The sequence below is a fragment of the Chelmon rostratus genome, chromosome 11 (assembly GCF_017976325.1).
Source record: "Chelmon rostratus isolate fCheRos1 chromosome 11, fCheRos1.pri, whole genome shotgun sequence".
Classification (NCBI taxonomy): Eukaryota; Metazoa; Chordata; class Actinopteri; order Chaetodontiformes; family Chaetodontidae; genus Chelmon; species Chelmon rostratus.
The window spans coordinates 20,455,305-20,475,706 of record NC_055668.1 but is presented as its reverse complement, the minus strand read 5'-3'; the positions used below and the strand labels follow the sequence as shown (position 1 = coordinate 20,475,706).

The following is a 20,402-nucleotide window of genomic DNA, read 5'->3' as shown; positions in this document are numbered from 1 at the left end:
CAATATTCTCCCAACAGTCGCATCCTGCCTGCCAGCTCAAGTGCTACCGTTAGCTAGCTAATAAAGGAGTAGCAAGTAATTCTTAGTGAAGAAATTCTGCTATGATCTTTCAGCATTATGTCATTTTGCTGAGTAATTCGTTCGGGAAAATGAATATGCGATTTTTCCGTGCCAACACTCCTCCTAGAAGACAAAATTCCCCCTGCAAAGTCCGCTTTTTCACTTCGACCTCGGCATCGTTAGCTGAACGGGTTTAGCAAGTCAGTTCGTTTTGACAAGCGAGTGGCTCATCTGTCCACCGCCGCTGCTGCTCTCTGACGGGGGGGTTGGACAAAGCCAGTCAGATGTTGGACGGTAAAAACATCCTCGGAACTCAAACGTTTTTACACCGGGTTGTGAAATTGAATTACCAAGCAGGTCATCTGTCGTGAAAGTGCAAGGAATAAGGGGCGGAGTAAGTTAAGGTCTATTTTTGGAGGGTGAGAGTTTGATCCCGCACCGAAGGTACGGGTGAGGGGTGTACGGAGGAGGAAGAAGAGAAGGAGAGACGTAGGGGGAGAAAATCCTGATGCCAGTGATGGCAAACGAGCCGATCATCCTAAACGTCTATGATATGGTAAGTAGAAAGGCTGATCCTGGCTAAGCCAGAAGATGCATGTTTAAATACTGTTTGCTACTTTATTTAAGGAATATGGGCATGTCAACAATGTCAGGACAGAACGCCAAACTCTGTTATAAAAATGTCGATTTAATGCTGCGTTGATTATCAGCGGTTATTCAAAGATGAAAGTCACACACTAAAGATCTTTTTAGGGATGATTAGGAACCTCTCTTCAATTCGGCATACATTCGCATCACCTAACTCGGCTATTTTTAATACAATTTCACATTTAATAATTGTTTCACTTGTTCATTTTTCGGTAGTGAGCGGCACATTTAACTGCTAAAAGTTTTCTTTTCATAAATTGCTTTCGGAAAGGCTTTTTCACCATTCAGATCATATCTAAAACCAGAACTTTGTTGGTGTGTTTGGCTGCAACTCACTGTATGTACTACTGGACGACACCTGCATTATCAAGTGGGGCCAGGTAAAGCAGCTCAAAAAGTTTTAGGAATGCAAAAAGAACTTTGACCCATATCTGACTCACACAGGTAAGTTTGACACTGTTGGGTTGCCATATCAGGAGTGGAGCAAAATGCTCCTTTTTGGACTTCTAAGCTGCTGTTGTCAAAACAGAATACTGACAGAAATGATTCATTTGCAGTAGTGAGTGAAACAGGGCGACCTAAGGAGTAACCATTTCTTCAGGTGTTTGCTTTTATATTTGTTCACCTGTGTCAGTTGGTTAACAAACCCTTGGCTTGCTTCTCAAGGATTTTGGTTCACTCAGAATGAGAACAGAAAGCACTAGACTCCGAACCGAACTACTGGTAAACCACACGTGGATGTGAAGGTAAACTGATAATTTCACCCAGTGTGCGTTTCTCCTCAGGGAAACGCGGGTCTCTTTGTTACAGAATGAGAGGGAGGGTGAATTTGAGTCAGTGTGTTGTCACCATGCAGGAGTGAGTCAGTGGGTAGGGGGGTTGGAAATTGACTGATCTGCTGATGAATCATTGATTGGTATGGATTCCCTGCGGCGGACAGATTTCACTTAAAATGGGAATTGTCTCGTTAGCGGCAATGAAACAAGCCAACGCAGTATTTTGGCATGATATGCATGGACACTTTGCTGAAAAACCACCACTTGTCTTAAATGCTCACTAGGCTTTTATTCAGAAGATATCATGAGGTATCAGAGTTCTTTAATCTGACTTAATATGAAGATGGTCCCTCTCCAGATAAGACTCTTTTTTCCCCTGCCCCTGTTTTACTCCTATTTTTAATCTGATTTATTGCTGTTGTGTCTCCTTTTAGCTGATGGTCAATATATCATCAGAGGCTTGAGGTCTGCAGGTTGGAGGCTGTTTTTTATGGATTAACACTGAGAGCAGCAGAGTCCTTTGAGAATCTGTACAACGGTGTTTTCTTGTGGAATAAAGTAGTGCAGTGTACATTATCTATAGCAGCACAACACTGTGTGAAATCAGGGCATTACTCATATTTATCCCCATATTCACTTTCACTTCCATCCCTTCTTCTTTCCTCAGTCAGTGATTCACACTCTTTCCTTCCTATCCTACTTCCTTACCTGCTTTCCTTCTATCATTCTGTCAGTCTCTTGTCTCCCTCACACAGCCTCTCTCTCTTCTCTCCCCCCCCCCTTTCACTTCCTCTTGTTTTTTCGCTCGACTTGCAGTACACATTAGTTTCTTCTCAGTAAAGACTGAAGAGCTTTTATCTCTGTCTCACTTCCATTCACGTGAGCAGCTGCAGGGGCCTTGGCACACTTTCATGCAAAGGCTTACCATGGCAAGATATCTAACACACACATGCATAACTTGCTTTTAATGTTCCGATCACTCTCGTGCTTTTAATTCATTGATTTTTTTCCCCCTAACTGATGCTACAGTTGTTGTTTGTGTTAAGGTTTAGATCCACAGTGTGTATATGAGTATATGAGAGACAGAATGGGTGTGCACATTTTACTTATTAAAGAATTTTGTGGTTTGTGCCTGTGCACACAGATCGGCTCATGCCCATGCATATTTTTGGTGTTTGTATTTTTGTGTGTGCTACTGTGGGAACAAGCTTTTGGCTTGTTCGCAGTGGCATGCTAGTGGCTGTGCTCCATTCATGCATTCCTCTGCTTGAAGCACTTCCTCCGTATATCGATTAGGCCGTTCTGACCTGAGTACTCGAGGTGGCTGGCTGACTGCTGGGGCTGGTGGCTGGTGCATACTCACTGACTGACAGGTAAACTTGCTGTGTGCTGGTTGGTCAACTTTCTCAGAGAAAACAAGTGAGCAGGGGTTTATGGTGCCCAAATGTGTTTCAGTTGTGGCATATACATCAATTTCAGTGAGTGCTGGATGATTTGCTTGCTGAATAGGTGAGTCACTTTGTGACTGACTAACAATGTGTAAACTGACTCACTGTTTGCAGGCCAGGAGACTGATTGGTCCTCTCTTAGTCTTGATTGACTTCGGATAAAGCGGGATGAATAAAGTGATTATTTTAAATGTAAAGGGGCCGTTTGACATTTTGGGAAATATACTTATTCACCTTCTTCCCATGATATTTTCTGTTTTTGTGCAGATTAAACAAATAACACACAACACATTGTAGTGTGTCACTGCAATGTGTGAATAGCCAGTAGCCAGTAGTTTTTAATTATAGAGAGACACAGGCTGTTTCCCCCTCGTTCCAGACTTGATGCTAAGCTATGCTAATCATTTCCTGGTGTTCATCATCATACTTAGTGCACAGATTAAGAAGTGGCATCAATCTTCTCGTTTAACTCTTGGCGAATCAGCGACACAAAATGTCCCTTTAAGTGACTATGGCCAAGTTTAGACTGTTGTTGTTGTTGTTGTTGTTGATCTTGCTACTAGAGCTACACTGATAAATTGACCGGGAGGATGTTACCTTATTGCGGATATGTTTGTATTGGTGTATATGTCAGCTGTTAAGAAAAAAGAAATTACAGTATAGAAGTTTTCTAACTTAGGCTTAGTAAATAGTGCTTTTAAGCAGAGATCCTATGATACTGGTATTAAGACCTGTCATGATATTACACTGTTATAGAAGATCTTGGCCATATCGTCCACCCTGTGATCGCTTGAGTGACTGGTTGGGTTTGTCTTAAGAGGAAGTCAGGAAACTGAAGATCAGATAAAGGCAGAGGTCAAGACAGTGGCAACGCTGATCTCCACCCCCATCTCAGATGTCTATGCCATGTAATGAACAGTGGCAGCAGAAAGTACAGCCCTGTTGGGGGTGGGGGTGGGGGGTGGTGCAGCATGGTGGCACAGTAAGAGCGTCTGTCATATTTGGCAACATCTCACATGTTGAACATGTAGTCAAAACATTTCCTATTTAGGATCAATGCTGTCACGTGGCTTTCAGGAATATGTGTGCAGACTTGAGTATAAACCCCCCACCACCATCACCACTACCACCATCCTTTCTCCCTCCACAATTCCCTTTCTGTCAGGTCCTCCCCGCCGTCCTGCTCCCATCTCTACTAAGTGGATTTCCTGGCCAGCTCTGAGTGCTTTAGTACGCTGCTCTAATGAGACAGCATTATCTGCACACCACCTGTCTGCCTGCCAGCCAGCACCCTGGCCTACTGTACGTAGTGTGAGAGAACGTGTTAGGGTGGTAGGTTTAACAGGGTCACGTAGTCAGATACTCAGCAGAGCAGGTTGTGTCATTCTGCATTGTGGATGCTGCTCTGGATCAATTAGAGACATGCAGCAGTCATGATTCCAGTTCTTTGTTTGTACTGTCTAGTTTACAGTGTATCGTGTGCTGGATAGGAGTGGACAGTGTAGCATCCACTGCCAGAGGAGTATCATGTAGCCGGTTGGTTGCATGTCAGATGTCACAAACATTGCACAATACAGAAAGACAAAAGTCAACCAGAAACCCAAACAGAACTGCTATAGGTTGGGGTTTGATGATAAGACAATATGTACTTTGTTTTTATCCTGATATCTCACGTTATATTAGGCCATTGTGGCCAGTGTTGCCTGTCAGTGATTGACTACTTCATGGCAGCATTGTATTTATGGGATTTTTTGCATCAATTTGATGACGTTTCCGCTATTCAAAAATACCCGTTTTGTTTGTGTGGACTAGACCGAAGAATAATTTTGTGGCTCTACTAGAGCAGAGCGGCCTATTGATTGGAGCGCGACCAAAATGTCCCGGCATTTAGTTTGTGGCTGGTAGCCATTTCCTTCGCTAAATTTGTGTTTTCACTCTGGTTCCAGTCAGCATGTGTCTGAGTTTCAAAGCAATGATGCTCATACTAAAACTAAAGACATTTCATATCTCCTTGCTAGTTATTCTGTTTAACACTGTCAGAGATTAGAATCCTTAATAGAGAAAATTACAGCATTGAACTACAGCGTGGAACAGGAGGATGATTCAGTATTAGCTGCGGCACCCGGCCTCTCTTCGTTCATCCATCTCTCTTTCCCTCCCTCCTCTTTTCTGTCTTTAATTCATTCATAAACACACACTTCCACTGCCGTGCTCACGCACACACTCAGCTCCTCTCTCTGTGCTGTGGAGGAGGCAGGTTTTAACGAGCTTTGAAGTAATGAGGGCTAAGATAAGAGTCTTATTTCACCACAGAGGGGGGGGAGTAGCATACTAAACTAGCAGATTAGTGTACACCCCCCACACGCACGCACACAAACAGACATACATGCATAGACTCTTCCAGCAGATGCTTTTGCAACTGTATGTTTAGACTTATTGCAACAGCAGAATAAGCTCACATTCATGTTTAAGGTGTTCCCCCCAGCGGCTTTGTGGTGTTGTGACTTGGGGTCTCTGGCAGCCATGGCTTTCTTTTGCAACTTAAATGCCATTGTGGATTCTTAGAGTCTTCAGTTTCCTGAACAGGATCTACCTAAAGCTCTCGCTTTGCTAGAAAAGCCCTGGATAGAATTAAAGCTGTTTGTGAACTTCTGCACAGATTGTTTAAAAGTAGAAGACTGTAGCAGCCAAGGCTTCTCCTCGGTCTTTGAGAACCAGCTGTTGTAAAACACAGATGGCTCTTATTCCTGGGCTCAGAGAACAACCGCAACGCTGATACAAACAGGATTTCAGTAATGCTGCTTTTGCTAAGTTCTTTCAAGAGATGAGACCGGCTGATGTGAGAAACCGTGTGCAGGAAATTCCCTGCCGATAACAATGCTGGAAATTACACAATGAGATTTTGTGCTGTAGTAGTTTTTGGACTTAATGTGGGTCCTCCTGGGATTGTCAGCATGATTTATCTAAATGTGATGTGTGGGTTGATAAATCCTGTGACCCATACTCATCCCTCTTTAGTGTGACATCCAAGCTAGGTTTCCATTTCGGTCCATACACTGAAATGACAAGTGGTGGCTGATTTGGGATTGGTGTTGGGCTTTGGAAAACTGTGAGAAAAGTCTAATTAAGTGGATCTTGAAAGGGGATTTTCACTGTCTTAAAGTAAAGCCGTTCGCTGACTCTTGCAATAGCTTTTTTTGTGCAACATTTCTACATTATGTAGGTCAGGAAACATACTCTTACAGTATGAGACGCTGGGCTGATTTTTTGAGCAAGAAAACCTTCTTGGCTCAGCAGGTTTATGTTGTCTCTGATGTTTTAGAATTTACTGCATTATTTGTCAAATTTACATAAAATGAGTGCGAAATCTAAATATCTAATGTCTAAAAGATGCTTTAGGTAAACTTGTCTTTGGGTATGTGTTCAGTATTTTAAATTACCAGGAACAGAAATGCAGTTATCCAAGAAATGAACACAGTCATCATTTTTCCTCCCCTCCTCACTGAAGAAGATCAGGAGGATGAAGAGCGGTGAACAGCCAACTCAGCAGACTCTCTTTTACCTACTTTGATTCCAAGGTGTGCTAGTTTGTTTTGCTCATTAAGGTGAGATGTGTCAGATGGTTGTCAGTGAACAGGATGCAGTTTATTCACAGGCTTGTTTTACTGAAATTAATGTGAAATTTAGCTCTGCAAACTTGACAGATATTCAGTTGCAGTGTTGTAATGGTCCCGCTTGTAGCACTTTTGATAGGACTGCTCTTTATCAAGGCACAAGACCACTAATTGCTTGTTAGTACTGACAAATGTTTTGAGCTGCTAGTGGAACGATTGTAATTGATGATAAACTTTTTTGATCCCATGCTGTCACAGCAGCCAAAATACAAGTACAGATGCACTCAAATACAGGGTGGAATTTATAAACCAACATAAATAGTAACTATAAAGTGTATTGAGGCAAAAGTTGACACATAAAGTGAGGTGACAAGGAAGTTCAACTTAAAGGAAGTGGAAATTTAAGATGAATGAACTGCAGAAGTTCCACTTGAGGAAATGAAAATGAGTGAAAGGTTAAATGTTCTACCTGCAGATATAAGTGTTCACATCTTAAATTAGTTAACTACTACAGTGGGCAGTGTGACTAGCTTTTTGTTCAGTGATTTGGTGTTTAAAAATACGTCTGTGTCACAAAGTGGTGCTACAACAGAGGAAAAACAGATCATCCCCTTTAAAAGCTCCCTTGAAATGTATGTCCTGTTGAAACAGATCATTGAGGGGTCAGTCTTAAATGCAAACCAGTGGGCTATCAGCATATAGGGAGCGGCAGTTTGAGTCAATAGAAGGCCTAGAAAGGCGGTGTGGTGGAAAAACGTTTGATGACTTTATTGGTGGGATGTTTTATACTATTGCAGCATGAGGTCACTATTGAAGAGGCAGCATTTCCGGGAAGCTGAGGATTTCTTTTAATGAGATCGTTAAGTTTGATGCTGTAGATTTAACACATTTCTCCAAAATCAGTGCTGTTGTCAGATGTGGACAGAGGTGGACGATGGCAGAATGTGAAAAGCTGGAACAAATACACTGATGTTTTGCATGTTTTAGGCCAATTTAAACAGCCTGAGTCCCCTTTTTATTAGCATCAAGCATTTTCCACATCTTTTTAAATTTCTGATTGCCTTCCTCACCCTTTTATTAATTCAAACACGGTATGAACATAAACTTTCACAGACTTAAAACGTCATTAATAGATAATCCATCAGTGGTCAAAGTTTACCCATTCAGTCAACTCACTTTACTGATCACCCTGGTCATGCTGCCCTTCACAGTTTGCATCTCAGGTTTCTGCTTAAGTCAGAAAGGTGACACTTGTCTCCAGCATTACTTACAGTCAGCACAACAGCATGAACTTTAACACCCACCAGTCTGTTATTACCTGACATTATGTGCAACAAGTAGTTAAGAGCTCACAAGTCAACCTGAACTTAAACCGTAAAATGCAAAAATGCTCAAACTCTTTCCTTCACTCACTCATCATACCTGCTCTGTAAAGCTAACAGCCAGAGGCAGGCACAGTGGTCTCACTACTTTTGTGATCATAGTTTGTGTTTAAACTGTTCCAAACAATTTGCAGAGGGAACAATTTGCATTGCAAATGTGTGGCAAGGACCGCCGGCTCTGCCTCTACTGTGTGCAGCTGCATGTCTCATTTGCATAAAAATAGAGAGGAAGTAAAAAGAATACTTTTTAAATAGCTTGCTGTGGTTATCAGGCTGTTATCAGACTGCTAAATATGTTTTGCAAATAATCTCTGAATGTCAAAGGGGAGAGTCTGCCTGTGCACAGTACATGACACCCTCTCCACCCGATGGTGTGTGTCTTGTGTTGTAGCAGAAAAACATGTAAAAAAAAACATGAAACTGTCTCCATCAGGGTCATATTCTGGGATCTCTGGTGTGCAGAAAACAAGAATCGTGAAAATTTGTTTGGACCTGTCACTACCTGTCATCTGACACTTAGCTCATGCTGGGGTTGAAGTGATCAACAGAAAAAATATGAAATTAATTGACCACAATTTTGATTGTGAATTGATCTGGTGATTGGTTATGGATTATTTTCATTTTTGATTATACTGCTAATTATTTTCTGGGTGAATCAATTACTGCCAAGTTTCAGAACGTCTCGTTTTGTCCGACCAACAGTCCAAAACCCAAAGATGCGCACTTAACTCTCACAGAAGTCATAGAAAAGCAGGAAATTGTCACAACTGAGAAGCCGTAACTTGGTAATGTTTGACATTTTTCCTTGAAAAATGTCTTAAATCAGAAGTTTGTAAAGTGAACTGGAGTCAAAAGCATACTCACAGTTCAGTCAGATCTTAACACACAGATATGGCAGCTGACCCAAACACTGTTCATGAGAAATATTGTTTGTGTGAGTGACTTTGGTGACCGTAACGAAAATGTAGGATAATTATATTATAAATGTACTGAGTTATTATTTAGCATCCTGGGATGTCCAATCAAGCTCCCTACTACATTCCCCTGCACCATCCTCTTTGATAAAGCATCTTTTTTCCCCCCACACGAGTGAACTCTGCTTAGCAACAGCACAGCCAATCGCCTTGTAGCCCCAGGATGTTAGACAGACACACGCCTGAAAAGATGGATGGTAATGTCAGAGATCACTGCTGCTGCAGTTATTGATCTTGCGTGCTCTTTATTGTCTCTGTGTGTACGAGAGCCTGTGTAAACATCAGAGGCTCACAGACCTCTGCTGGGATCACAGGATGGGCCAGTGTTGTAATATATTAATATATTTCTCCGCATTAGGTCTATTTTTGTGATTCTTACAATGCATCACGAATGGTTTAAGCGCTTTGGGATTCTCCTCTGCTGAGTGACGTAATGATTCAGTACAATGCAACAGTGCCACTAATAAAGTGTGCATTGCAGCTTTTGCAGCCAGTAAGCCAGCAACCACCAAAAACATTATGAGACACTTTTCAGGCCGTGATGGCTTTTTGCAAATACACTACTAATGGTATACAAATAGAAATATTTAAAATATATTCTTAAAACACAGAGTGTAATAAATATTCAAGAGCTTATGTTGATGTTACCCATTTCATAGACATGCTGTACATTTTGTGTGCACTACATTCTTATTATTTATGGAGTGGGAGGGTAAAATGCAACATTAAAACTGTGTCTGTTCAGGCAGGCACAGTTAAACAGGCAGTGCTGGATATACAGTATACAAACAGATATTTTATTCAGTGTGTTTCTCTGTCTTCTTCAGTACTGGATCAATGAGTTTACCAGCTCTCTGGGCATTGGAGTCTTTCACTCAGGGATTGAGATCTATGGAAGAGGTAAGATTACCCAGAAATGTGACACCACATGTGTCAGTTGACTTCCTGTGGATGCTGTTTCAGAAAAGATGCAATGCAGCTGTTATTTGGCAAAGAGAGATTTTCTGCATGAGATTACATGGTTGGTACTCAAATGTGTGTTTTTATGTTATGTTGTGTGCGTGTGTGTGTGTGTGTTTAGAGTTTGCCTATGGTGGACACCCGTACCCATTCTCAGGGATCTTTGAGATTACACCAGGTGACGCAACCGAACTCGGCGAGACCTTTAAGTTCAAGTAAGTATGAGACATTTGGTGTTTATGTGCACAGAATAACAGGTATAAATGTGTTCTCTAATGGTGCATACACTCAGATGTGAAGTTGACATTCATTGCATGATGGATACTGCAAAAAAAGTTGACTCAACCTCAACGTTATATAAATGAGTTTGTCCAGCGTGAAGCGTCCGGCTGTAGAAAGTCAAAGCAAACTGTCAAACTGTGCTGATAAAATCTGAATAAATATTCTGATAATGTATTACCTGTGTCTCGCTGAAAATGTTTACAGAAACATAGCTTACTGTACTTTACGCTCGAGCCAAAACCAAGCACCACCCGACTCGCTCCACGTCGCCCACCAGCAGGAGCTTTCAGTGGTCTGCTGAGTTCAGATGCATCCTTGCTGGGTCTGTACCATAAATGTGCATCCAACACCTTTGCGACTCAGTCAGTCATATAGCCTGTCAGCAACTGGTTAGACAGCTCGCAACTAGCCAGTGAGGTAGTCCGATGAACCTGTCTGTGTGTTTTTAGATGTAGTCAGGTTATGAGTAGCCATTAGCATTGAGCTAGTTAACTAACCAATCCAGTCTGTCTGTCATACAACCAGCAGCCGGATTTATTGAAAGTCAGATAGTTCTTGTCCATCCAGTCAGGTCATCAGTGAATCAGTCCATTCACAGGTCACAGGTTAGTCCGTCTGTTCGCTGCTTAGCACAGCCGTCAGTGAGCCAGCAAGAGAGTCTGTCATTCAGTCCTCCACTTAACCTGCTTTCTCCACTACAGTCATTTCATTAAAACAAGAAACGTGTTTTCCGGTCTTGGCAGGAGGTCAGACGTATCCTCAGCTTGATTTCTTCTGGAGAACGCAGATTTCTGGACTTAGGGTTCCTTCTTTAATGGGGTTTTTATATGTATGCATGTGCATGAGATAGACTTCGAACACTGCAAGTATCACAGCAGGAAGGAAGGAGGAGGAGAGATAATTGCACATACAGATGCAGGTGCATCTTTGTGTTAAAAAAAAAGAAACAAACACGAAGTAGCCTCTAGATGTCTAAGTAAGCTCATTACTGACACCGAACATCTGACTATTTCTTAAATTTGGACTGTTTGGTGCTGTGGAGAACAGCTGTGCTCTGCCCTCTCTGCTCCAACACAAACACCTCCAAAACATTTGCAGGAATCAGCATCTTCCATCACTAATAACAGTAAAAGTAAGAAAGCATGCAAGGCCGAGAGACATCTGATTTCCGACCTGCTGTATGCATCGCCGTTTTACAGTATCATGTTCTACAATTATTAATTAAATCTGCTTTGATGCCAAGCGTCATAAACCTTTCATAGTGTTTGGGTCATGAGTTACCCACTGAACTCAACAGTCAGTCAAATAATCAGTGTCTCGCGGTCGCTCTGTTAGCGAGTCATTCATTTGTTCTCTATGCAAGCCAGAGATTCCAGATCTGCTCTGTGTATCCAGTCAAGCAGTCAGTCAGTGAGCTGGTATCTTCCTGTAATGAGGACTACTGGTTATTGCTGCTGCAGCACAGAGCAATTAAAAAAAAAAAAAGACATGGGTGGAGAGCATGAGAGTGCAGCATGTGACAGACATTTGATGATTTCAGGCTTTCTTGTTCATGTTTTGTGGCAGCTGACTGGGCTCGGGCAGAGAAAGAGTGAGAGAAAACGCAGGAAAAAGACTGAGCAGAAAAAATGAAATCGCCATGTGATACTGCCCGCTGTGACTGTGGAATGTGCCATATGTCTTTAAAGCTTATCGTGTTCCATCGATCTTATCAGAGAGGTTTTGAATTGTATAGTAATTGTACAGACTGTGGTTTGTAGTGTTGCATTCAGCTGCACTATGCAATGTTTCTAATATTATTTGATCCTGCATGTGAGTAAATGAGGTGAAAGAGAACATATTTGCCTCATCTTCAAGTCTGCAAAACCCACTGTGTGATTTCAGAAAATCCAAGGGTTTGAGCTGAAAATAAGTTGATGTAGCTTAATTGCAGAAATGAAAGAGCTTGTAAATGTGTGATATTTCTCTCACACCAGTGCCGTGCTGGGCCATTTTGTCTGATTTTTACTGCAGTTGAATTTGAGTGTGTTGTGATGGTGAGATAGTAGAGCGCCCAGTCAGTTCAATATGCTTTTGGATTCCCAGAATCAGCCCTGGGCCTGTGTGTGTGTGCGTGCGTGTGTGTGAGTGCGTGTGTGTGCGTGCGTGTGTGTCTACTCAGAGCTGCTGTGCATTACTTCTGCTCTAGTTGATCTGCCCTGTGGCTTTAGACTCTGCCTGGCTCTCTCTCTCTCTCACACACACACACACAAACACACACACACACACGGCTGTCTCCATGCAGGCCACTAGACCAAACGTATGGTATCTGGTATAAATGCGTACACGTCACCCACTACGATGTCTCTTTGCCAAATGTGGAGCGAATCAAACACTCTCCCAATGCCAAACGCCTGTTCAAGATATTCCCTTTAAACGTCGAAGAGGCTGGTCGGGTGAATCCAGGTGAAAAGTTGTGACAGCTCATTGAATAGATCCGGTAAATGCATTTTTTTTTAGCCATGCTAGCAGCTTGGCTCTATGGATGGCCAGTCTGTGGGTCCACCACTTTGGTCCAGACTGAAATCTTTTGACAACCATTGAATGAATTGGCAAGAAATTTTGTTCGGATATTCGTGGTCCCCAGAGGATGAACCCTGATGGCGTTGATGATATTTGTTTTATAGCTAAATTCAAAACTTGGGACATTGTCTTCAGCCTCAGCTATACTTAGTGCTGCGTAGTAAATGATAGCCTGCTCACACACCAAGCTAAAATGGTGACAATGATGACTGCTGTACCTGCTTAGCATCAGCATGTTAGCATTGTCATTGTCTACGTTAGCATGTTGATTTAGCATTTGTGTCAAAGCACTGCTTAAACTCTGAATCCATTCAGATTGAAGCATTATGATTCCCAAATCTGTGAAGCAAGCCAGAATATGTTTAAATGACTCAAGATGAAGATGAAGCATGAGTAAATTGGTGAATGCCTCACACGTGCAACGGAAGACCAAATCTGTGTGTGTGACTTGTTTGTTCTTGCGTGAGGCCCATTGATTGTGCAAAAAAGGTTTAAACAAAATGCCTGGAAGTAGATCCTGATGTTTTGTCAATGAGTAATAACATCTTTTAACACATGCCTCCACACCCTTTCCCCTCTCGTCTCTGCAGAGAAGCCATCGTCTTGGGCAGCACCGACTTCACAGAGGAGGATGTGGAGCGGATCGTGGAGGAGATGGGGAAGGAGTACAAAGGCAACGCCTACCACCTCATGCACAAGAACTGCAACCACTTCTCCTCAGCACTGTCAGAGGTTGGTGCACACGCGCACACACACACACACCATATACTGTAGCACTGCACCATTTTGGCTGCTAAACTGAGCTTACCTGACACGAGGTGCATAAAAAACAATGCTGTCTCTTAAATAACCATGTCTATTACTTTGTCTTTCCTGCTCTGAGTGTAAGCACCTGAACTGGCTGTGTGTGCGTAAATGTGTGTGTGAATGAGCGTGTACTTTCAATTGGCTTATCCCGGTGTGACTAATGAGCAGGGAGTCTTACAGTTAGCATCCAGCCCTGAGATGGGGATTAAGACACTGATACAAGTCCAGACAAGCAGAGCCAGCTGGCAAACACACACACACACACACACACACACACACACACACAAACAAACATAAAACATACATTGATAATACATATACGCAGATATTACAGGTAAAGATACTTAAAAAGAGAAGTACTCTGCAGACAAAATGCAGACAATCACACAAAAATACATTGCATCAGTACAGTAGACACAAATTCAAACAAACACATATACATGAGACTAAAGAGACACAAACACACAGCCAATACCATAGCAAAGCAGTCTGGCCCTAAGGATTTGATTTGCGTGTTTACTTTAACCTCATTCACACGGGAGGCCGACTGAAAGAGAAACCGAGGAGAAAATGATCGGTCACACGGATGATTGTAGCGGCTCTGAAAGACCAAGCATAACAATTAATTCTCTGGAGAGAACATTTGACGTGTGCAACTCTGATGTCAGTCCTTTTCTTTAAAAGCAAACCAACATATGGTACCCTGTTAACACTTCAGCTCTGTCTCGGTGTAAGTAGATTTTCTGTCCACAGCGCTGTTGTTCGTCTAACTCACAGGCTGGGGCTCAGGCGGTAGAGCGGGTTGGTAGTTTGATCTCCTCTTCTCCACATGCTGAAAGACACTGAATCCTAAATTTCTCCCACTGATCAGGCCAGCGACTTAGCTTCGGTATTGGCTGAAGCAGGCTGGTGGGCTACCCGCCCACTACGAAAGGATAGACAAAGTTAGCAACTATCTGGTGAACATAGTGCATCTCTTATCTCTAAAAGGAGAGTAAATATCAGTGTTGGCCATGAAGTCCTCTCTAAATGAATGCTAATGTTTTTCTATGCATTCTGGATATATACATACACATATATATACATATGAGCCGCTACCTCCCAGATCAACTTTGTAAGTGATAAAATGAGCATTTTGTGTTTACAGCACTGCCCCCAAGTGGCCATAAAAATCAATGCGTCCATATTGAAGGAGGTCTGCATGGAGGAAGGGTTTGAAAAGATTGAAGAGGAGTCTCTTTGCTCTTGTTTCCTTTTCTTGCCTCCTCTCTTTATCTTCTCTTGCTGCTTGTCAGTTATTTTTATGAGGAATCATACCCAGTGTCTGCTATAAAAAAAATCTCGCTGGTGATCTGAAATCTTGCTTTGTGAGTATAAATGAGTCTTTGCGAACACCGGTGATGTTTTTATGGAGTAGGTGCTCGTCTCTCGCGTATGTAGACTGCCTCCTCTTAGCTGTGGCTGCGCCCATATGTGAGATCATCTACGTACTGATTTGTAGAGTGATTCTCATTTCAGAGAGCCTGTGATTCATTCTGTCAAAACACACTCGTATCTGAAGGAGGTGCGCAAACCTTAGTTTGTTGCTGTGGCAAAACAAAGCATACAACCAAGTATCATCTGTTGGCTGCGTGTGGCGTGGCACAACATGCTGAATCAACTGCTTTGAGAGACATTTTTGTGGTGAAAAGCAAAGCCACTGTCCCGTTCTCCTCCTGCATCTGAAAACGCAGCCGATCAGCAGCTTTGGTAAAAGTTTTGGTTATAGCACAATTAATCCCTTTGACTGGGAAACACTTTTGAGTTTCTTGGAAGCCACTCGCCCCATAATGCCATAAAAGCAGTAGCGTGGAGTTAAGATGATGATCAGCCGTCACGCTGACAGTGCTGCTGCCTGTGCCTGCATGCTAGGGACGGAGGTGAGAGAGAAATCCGCCAGAAATGAACAAGGTCTTCTCCAACCCTGACCTCCTCCTGAACGAGCTGTTGTTTAATCACAGCAGATGAGTAAATTGCTATCATAGAGGCACATTTTACTCCGTTTGGTTTGCCACAGATTATGGAGTGTCTGGAATGTCTTGGCGCCTTTATATGTTTGTTTAAGACCTAGAAAGACAGGAAGTGTAATAGATTTCCTGGAAGTTTCGGGCATCTTTTACTTGGGCCACCTCATAAGAGAATGGCAGGATGTATTTTCCAGTGATTCATTCATTCTTTCAGATTTTTTTTTCTCCCACGTTGAGCTCAGCTATACTTGAAAAGACTCTGATTGCCGTCAGATGTCTTCTGACCTAGAAAACAGGCAGACAGCACAAAACAGGAAGAAACATCATGCACGTATTTTGGTTCAGTGGGCAAAATAAAAAGAATCCCCCTGAATGGACACAAATTGCGTTTAAGTTAATTTGAACATTATTTCCCGTTGGAAATGATCACTTCATCGGATTCCCTCCTTCTCTTATTGATGTTGCTGCCCTCAAGAGGTTCGATCCACAGCTCCTTCTGTGCACATGTCAAAGTGTCCTTGAACGAGACACTGAACTCCATATTGTGTGGTTGCTCGCTGCCATCAGTGTGTGTGTGTGTGTGAATGGGAATGGGTGAATATCAAATAAAACAACCTTTTTCTTTGCTCGCCCTCTCTGCTCTCCTCAGATCCTGTGTGGCAGAGAGATCCCTCGCTGGGTCAACCGTCTGGCCTACTTCAGCTCCTGCGTGCCATTCCTCCAGAGCTGCCTGCCCAAAGAGTGGCTGACCCCGGCCGCCTTACAGTCCAGCGTCAGCCAGGAGCTCCACGGAGGAGGAGAGCTGGAGGAGGCGGAGGATGCCGCTGCCACGGCCTCCCTGGCATCCATGTCGCCCTGCTCGCCCTCATCCTCCCCCAGCCCCTCCTCCTTGCCTCGTCATTCCCGCCACCAGCCCCGCCGGTAGGAGCTGCGAGGCCTGCTGGGAAACTTGGGGATGGTCTTGTGGTTACAGAGGCTGTCAGGTAACAGAATACCTGCAGCAGCTCATGAGTCCAGCTACAGCAAAAAGTCCTTTCAGACTGTCCTCGAGCAAGGCACTGAACTGCTACCTGCTGTCTGTGAGAATGTCAGCCGAATCCCTGCAATGACCCAGAGCAGTGGAAGGGTTTTTCCTCTCCTCTAAAAAAGGCCGGACCATCTCTCAGTGACTGCGGCTGATGGATTCCAAGATCCCCTCCAAACTATCCAAACCTCAAGTCTCTTTCAGTATTTTACCAGCCAGCCTGCAGAACAGAATGGAAGCAAGGCCAGTTGTTTGCCCATTTCAGTGTTTCATAATTTAAGAAAATTTACCAGTCACATCCAGATTTTACCAGCAGTGAGTCAGTGGGTGGTGCTAATCCCCACCTTTTTCAGAGATGAAGGCAGGGGGGTGCTGAAAAAGAAGCGTAGGTTTGGGTGTACTGGCACCTTTAGGGGTCACAGATGTTTAAAAAGATGCAAAAGAAACTATTTCTGTCACATAAAATAATTATTATTTCTGACTTTTTAATGATTTTTGCTTTTTTGTTGTAAAACACGGGGTCATTTGATCGTTTCAGGCTACCAGGTCTGTTACAAAAACACTTTAAAAATGCCTGTGAATATTCTCATTCATCCAGGTGGAAAAATCTGTGAAACAGCAACTAGCAACATTAGCATTGTAGCTCAGGTGCTGGGACTTCTGGAGTGGTAAATATTGCACTTGCTTGCCTTGTTTTTCTACTGTGATGTGAATACGCCTCAAGGGGTCTTTTCATATTGAACACCTGTACAATCTGAGCATTTCTCCAGAGAATGTAGTGGACGTTAAAGCACTGCTGTATTGATCTCAACACTCAGCTGTGGTAGATGCATTCTGGTCCACATCAAGACACAGAATCCTGAATCTGCAGTCTGTCGCCACCTGCAGAGAAGCAGATGCAACAGCAACCTTTTCTATCATGGAACTTTTGTCTATCGTAGTTTTAAATTACCACTAGCCAAGCGCTGGTGTAACTTGATCTGCGGCTGGTAAATGTTTCCACTACAGCCAACTGTAGTTAAGATGTCCTAAATATTTGGCTGGTAAAATTTTGAAAGCAGCAGGTGGATTTTGGAATCTACTCACTTTGCCTCAAAATGCTGTGTGTGAATCAGGACCTCGGTCTTTTGTTATTTTTCTCTCACAGCAGGCTGGATAGACTTAAGCCAGAACCACAATCAGCATCACTTTCCTCAAATGCCACATAGACACAAATAAACGGATCTAGCACTGGTGTCTCAATGGGTGAGTTTAACACACCTTGATGGGTTCAGTTCCAGGTAACTTTTGCTTCACTAGTCCATTTGTTTGTCTCTCTTTTTTTTTCTATGTCAACAGTTAATCAAACATCTGTAGCAGCTCTTAAAATCCTACCTGCCCACCATGGACACACATGACTTGAAGAAAACTGAACCCAATAAAGCAGATTAAAAATGTATCAGCCCATAATAAATTTAAGTTATTTCTTATTTCTTTTTTTTTTTTAAATAAATTAAAAATTGGGTTGCAGGACAGGCAGTGACTTATAGGTTAGAAAAAACTTTTTGTTATCTGAAGGTTCTGGGTTTAAATCCCAGTAAAAGAGAGTTAATAATTTCTCAGTAGCAACTGCCAAGGTGCCTTTGAGCAAGGTACTTAACCCACAAGTGTTCAGTGGCCAACAGTAGAAGACTGTGGTTGTACTGGACTGCTCCCAGTTGTCACTTGCTAAACAACGGTGTGTAATCTATGGGAATGTCTGAAGGAGACGGGCTCTCGAAGCAAAGAAGGGGAATTTGATGAAGAGTGTTTTAAAATGGGAACTGAACTATCATCCACCTGCACTCCTCTGGCAGTCCGTTTCCTCACATCTGTGTCCAGTTAGGGATGAAGCACATCGGTGATAATTTGGAGCATCACAAACACATTTTAAGTTTTATTTTGAGAGATTATGCTTTCATTTTCTGTGTGGAAAAATTCACTGAAACCATTCTGTACTGTCACCGACAAGTTCTCAAACTACGTTATCATTTTGACAATGTGTAGAATTTTACGCTTTACAAGAAGACGCTGCTTTTCCCAAACGATGAGCACCTCACTTGAAACTACATGCTGTCAACAACCACACATATGCTGCATAATGTGTCTTGTCCCAAACGAGAGCCATGGATGTGCTGAAAACATATTTCTCAATCGATTTTGCCGGTTTTGCTGGACGTCTGAGAACAACCAGGAAAACTGTCAAGATCTTGTCTGAAAAGTCTTGTTTATTGCTTTTGTTTCTCCTTTAATGTATATCTATGATATATGGACTCTGGCCTTTTTGTCTGTTTTGTTTATGTTTGATAAACTCAGGACTCCAAAAGGCTTTGTAATATAATCCTTTTAACTTTTTTATCCCACATTTTATGTTTGCGTTATTGTTGCTTTTTCTAATGCAGTAGTCACTCCATTCAGCTTTTCAAGAACGCACTGTGGCAGTGCAGTTTTATACTCCTCTCTTTGATTAAAAAACAAAAAAAGGCTTTGTTTACAACCTGGATGTTTGTATGTGAGCCTGTGCTGCTCTTTGTTTTTCCTGTCTGTGCATGAATGTGTGAGCGTGTGTGCACACTTGTATTATAAATGGTTATTATCAACAAGCTGTCAACTGGGCCAAATTTCCCTACTTCAAACACACGCGCTGACAAAGGATCCATGTTAACAAATGTAGCAGTGTTTCCAAGGTGTGTGTGTGTGTGTGTGTGTGTTCGTTTTTTACCAGATTGCCACGTCCTCAAGACATTGGATTTCTTTAACAAAGTAAACTTTTTGTCCTCAAGATGAATTCAGGAGTTTTCGGCAAAAATTGTGATGCGGTGGCAGATAATTTTGCAGATTTCAACTTCTGCTAAAGAGATTATGTTCAGGACTCTCAACAACATAGAAGCAGTGTTAAAGCAAGAGACACAATGACAACATTTCTCACGAAACCAGCATATTTATGTGATTTGAAGTGAAAGGTTTCAACTCGGAGTATTATGTCATTCATTTTAAATGTTACTTTTCAGGTTTTGGTAAGACTGAATGAGAAACAGTAAACTTTTTTGTAATGCACAGACATGTACTGCTCATGTTGGCGCCCTCTGCTGACTATTATTTGAACCTCTACTTGTCTGCGATTTACAAACAGGCACTGAGGTTTCCCTGAACCTTCATAGCTTCAGATAGTTCTCTGCTGTCAATGTTGTTTATGTAATTATGTAATTATTCACCAGCTAATTTGGATTAACCAATAAATGCAGCCTTCCATTTCAAAATGCTGAGGGAGAAAAGGTTACTTTCTGTTCATATATCAACATTTACCATTAAAAGTACCACAAATCATCATTACTGAGGCCAAAGATAGATCTAACTTCATCAGTCTTCATGCTTGTTTTGTTAATGGCTGTTGAATTATCACCTCACATGTCCAACTTTTTAATGAATGTCTCATTTCGGAACAAAACCCTCATTCTTTGAGTAACTGCAGTTATTTCATAATAAATGTCCTATCAGATGAGTATTTGTGGGGCGTTTGCACCACTTGTGTGAGCTATGAATGTGGACTGGGAAACCTCAGCCTTTCATACCCCACAGAAACTGACTTCAACTGTTTTACAGTGAACTTTCACAGAGCCTTCATAAGACTGGACCAGATTTGTACCCTGTTGTAAAGTTATTAAAGAAAAGTATACAATCTGTGACTCCTTTTGTGTCGTGGCTGTTTTGACAAGTGAGTTTTTTGGTTTAATGTGCTGCTCCCCAAAAAAATGCAGCGGGTGATTAACAAACCCTCCTGTTTTTTGCTGTCACATTCAGTTACCGCTACGCAGGAAATACTGTATATTGGGGGGGTGGC

The 20,402-nt window shown here is 42.3% G+C and overlaps 1 protein-coding gene across 1 annotated transcript; it reads left to right on the top strand.

Annotated features, from left to right (window-relative positions):
- The first annotated feature begins 25 nt into the window (after positions 1-25).
- Positions 26-20,227, top strand: LOC121614061 (deubiquitinase DESI2). The gene is made up of 5 exons (XM_041947833.1): positions 26-616; positions 9,730-9,802; positions 9,984-10,077; positions 13,297-13,438; positions 16,169-20,227. The coding sequence occupies exons 1-5, from the start codon at positions 569-571 to the stop codon at positions 16,442-16,444; spliced, it is 633 nt and encodes a 210-aa protein (XP_041803767.1). The 5' UTR covers positions 26-568; the 3' UTR covers positions 16,445-20,227.
- The last annotated feature ends 175 nt before the right edge of the window (positions 20,228-20,402 follow it).

Coding starts and splice junctions, on each gene's coding strand:
- LOC121614061 (XM_041947833.1), top strand. CDS start 569: ATGCCAGTGATGGCAAACGAGCCGATCATCCTAAACGTCTATGATATG. Junction 9,803..9,983: donor GATTGAGATCTATGGAAGAG/GTAAGATTACCC, acceptor GTGTGTGTTTAG/AGTTTGCCTATGGTGGACAC. Junction 10,078..13,296: donor GGCGAGACCTTTAAGTTCAA/GTAAGTATGAGA, acceptor TCGTCTCTGCAG/AGAAGCCATCGTCTTGGGCA.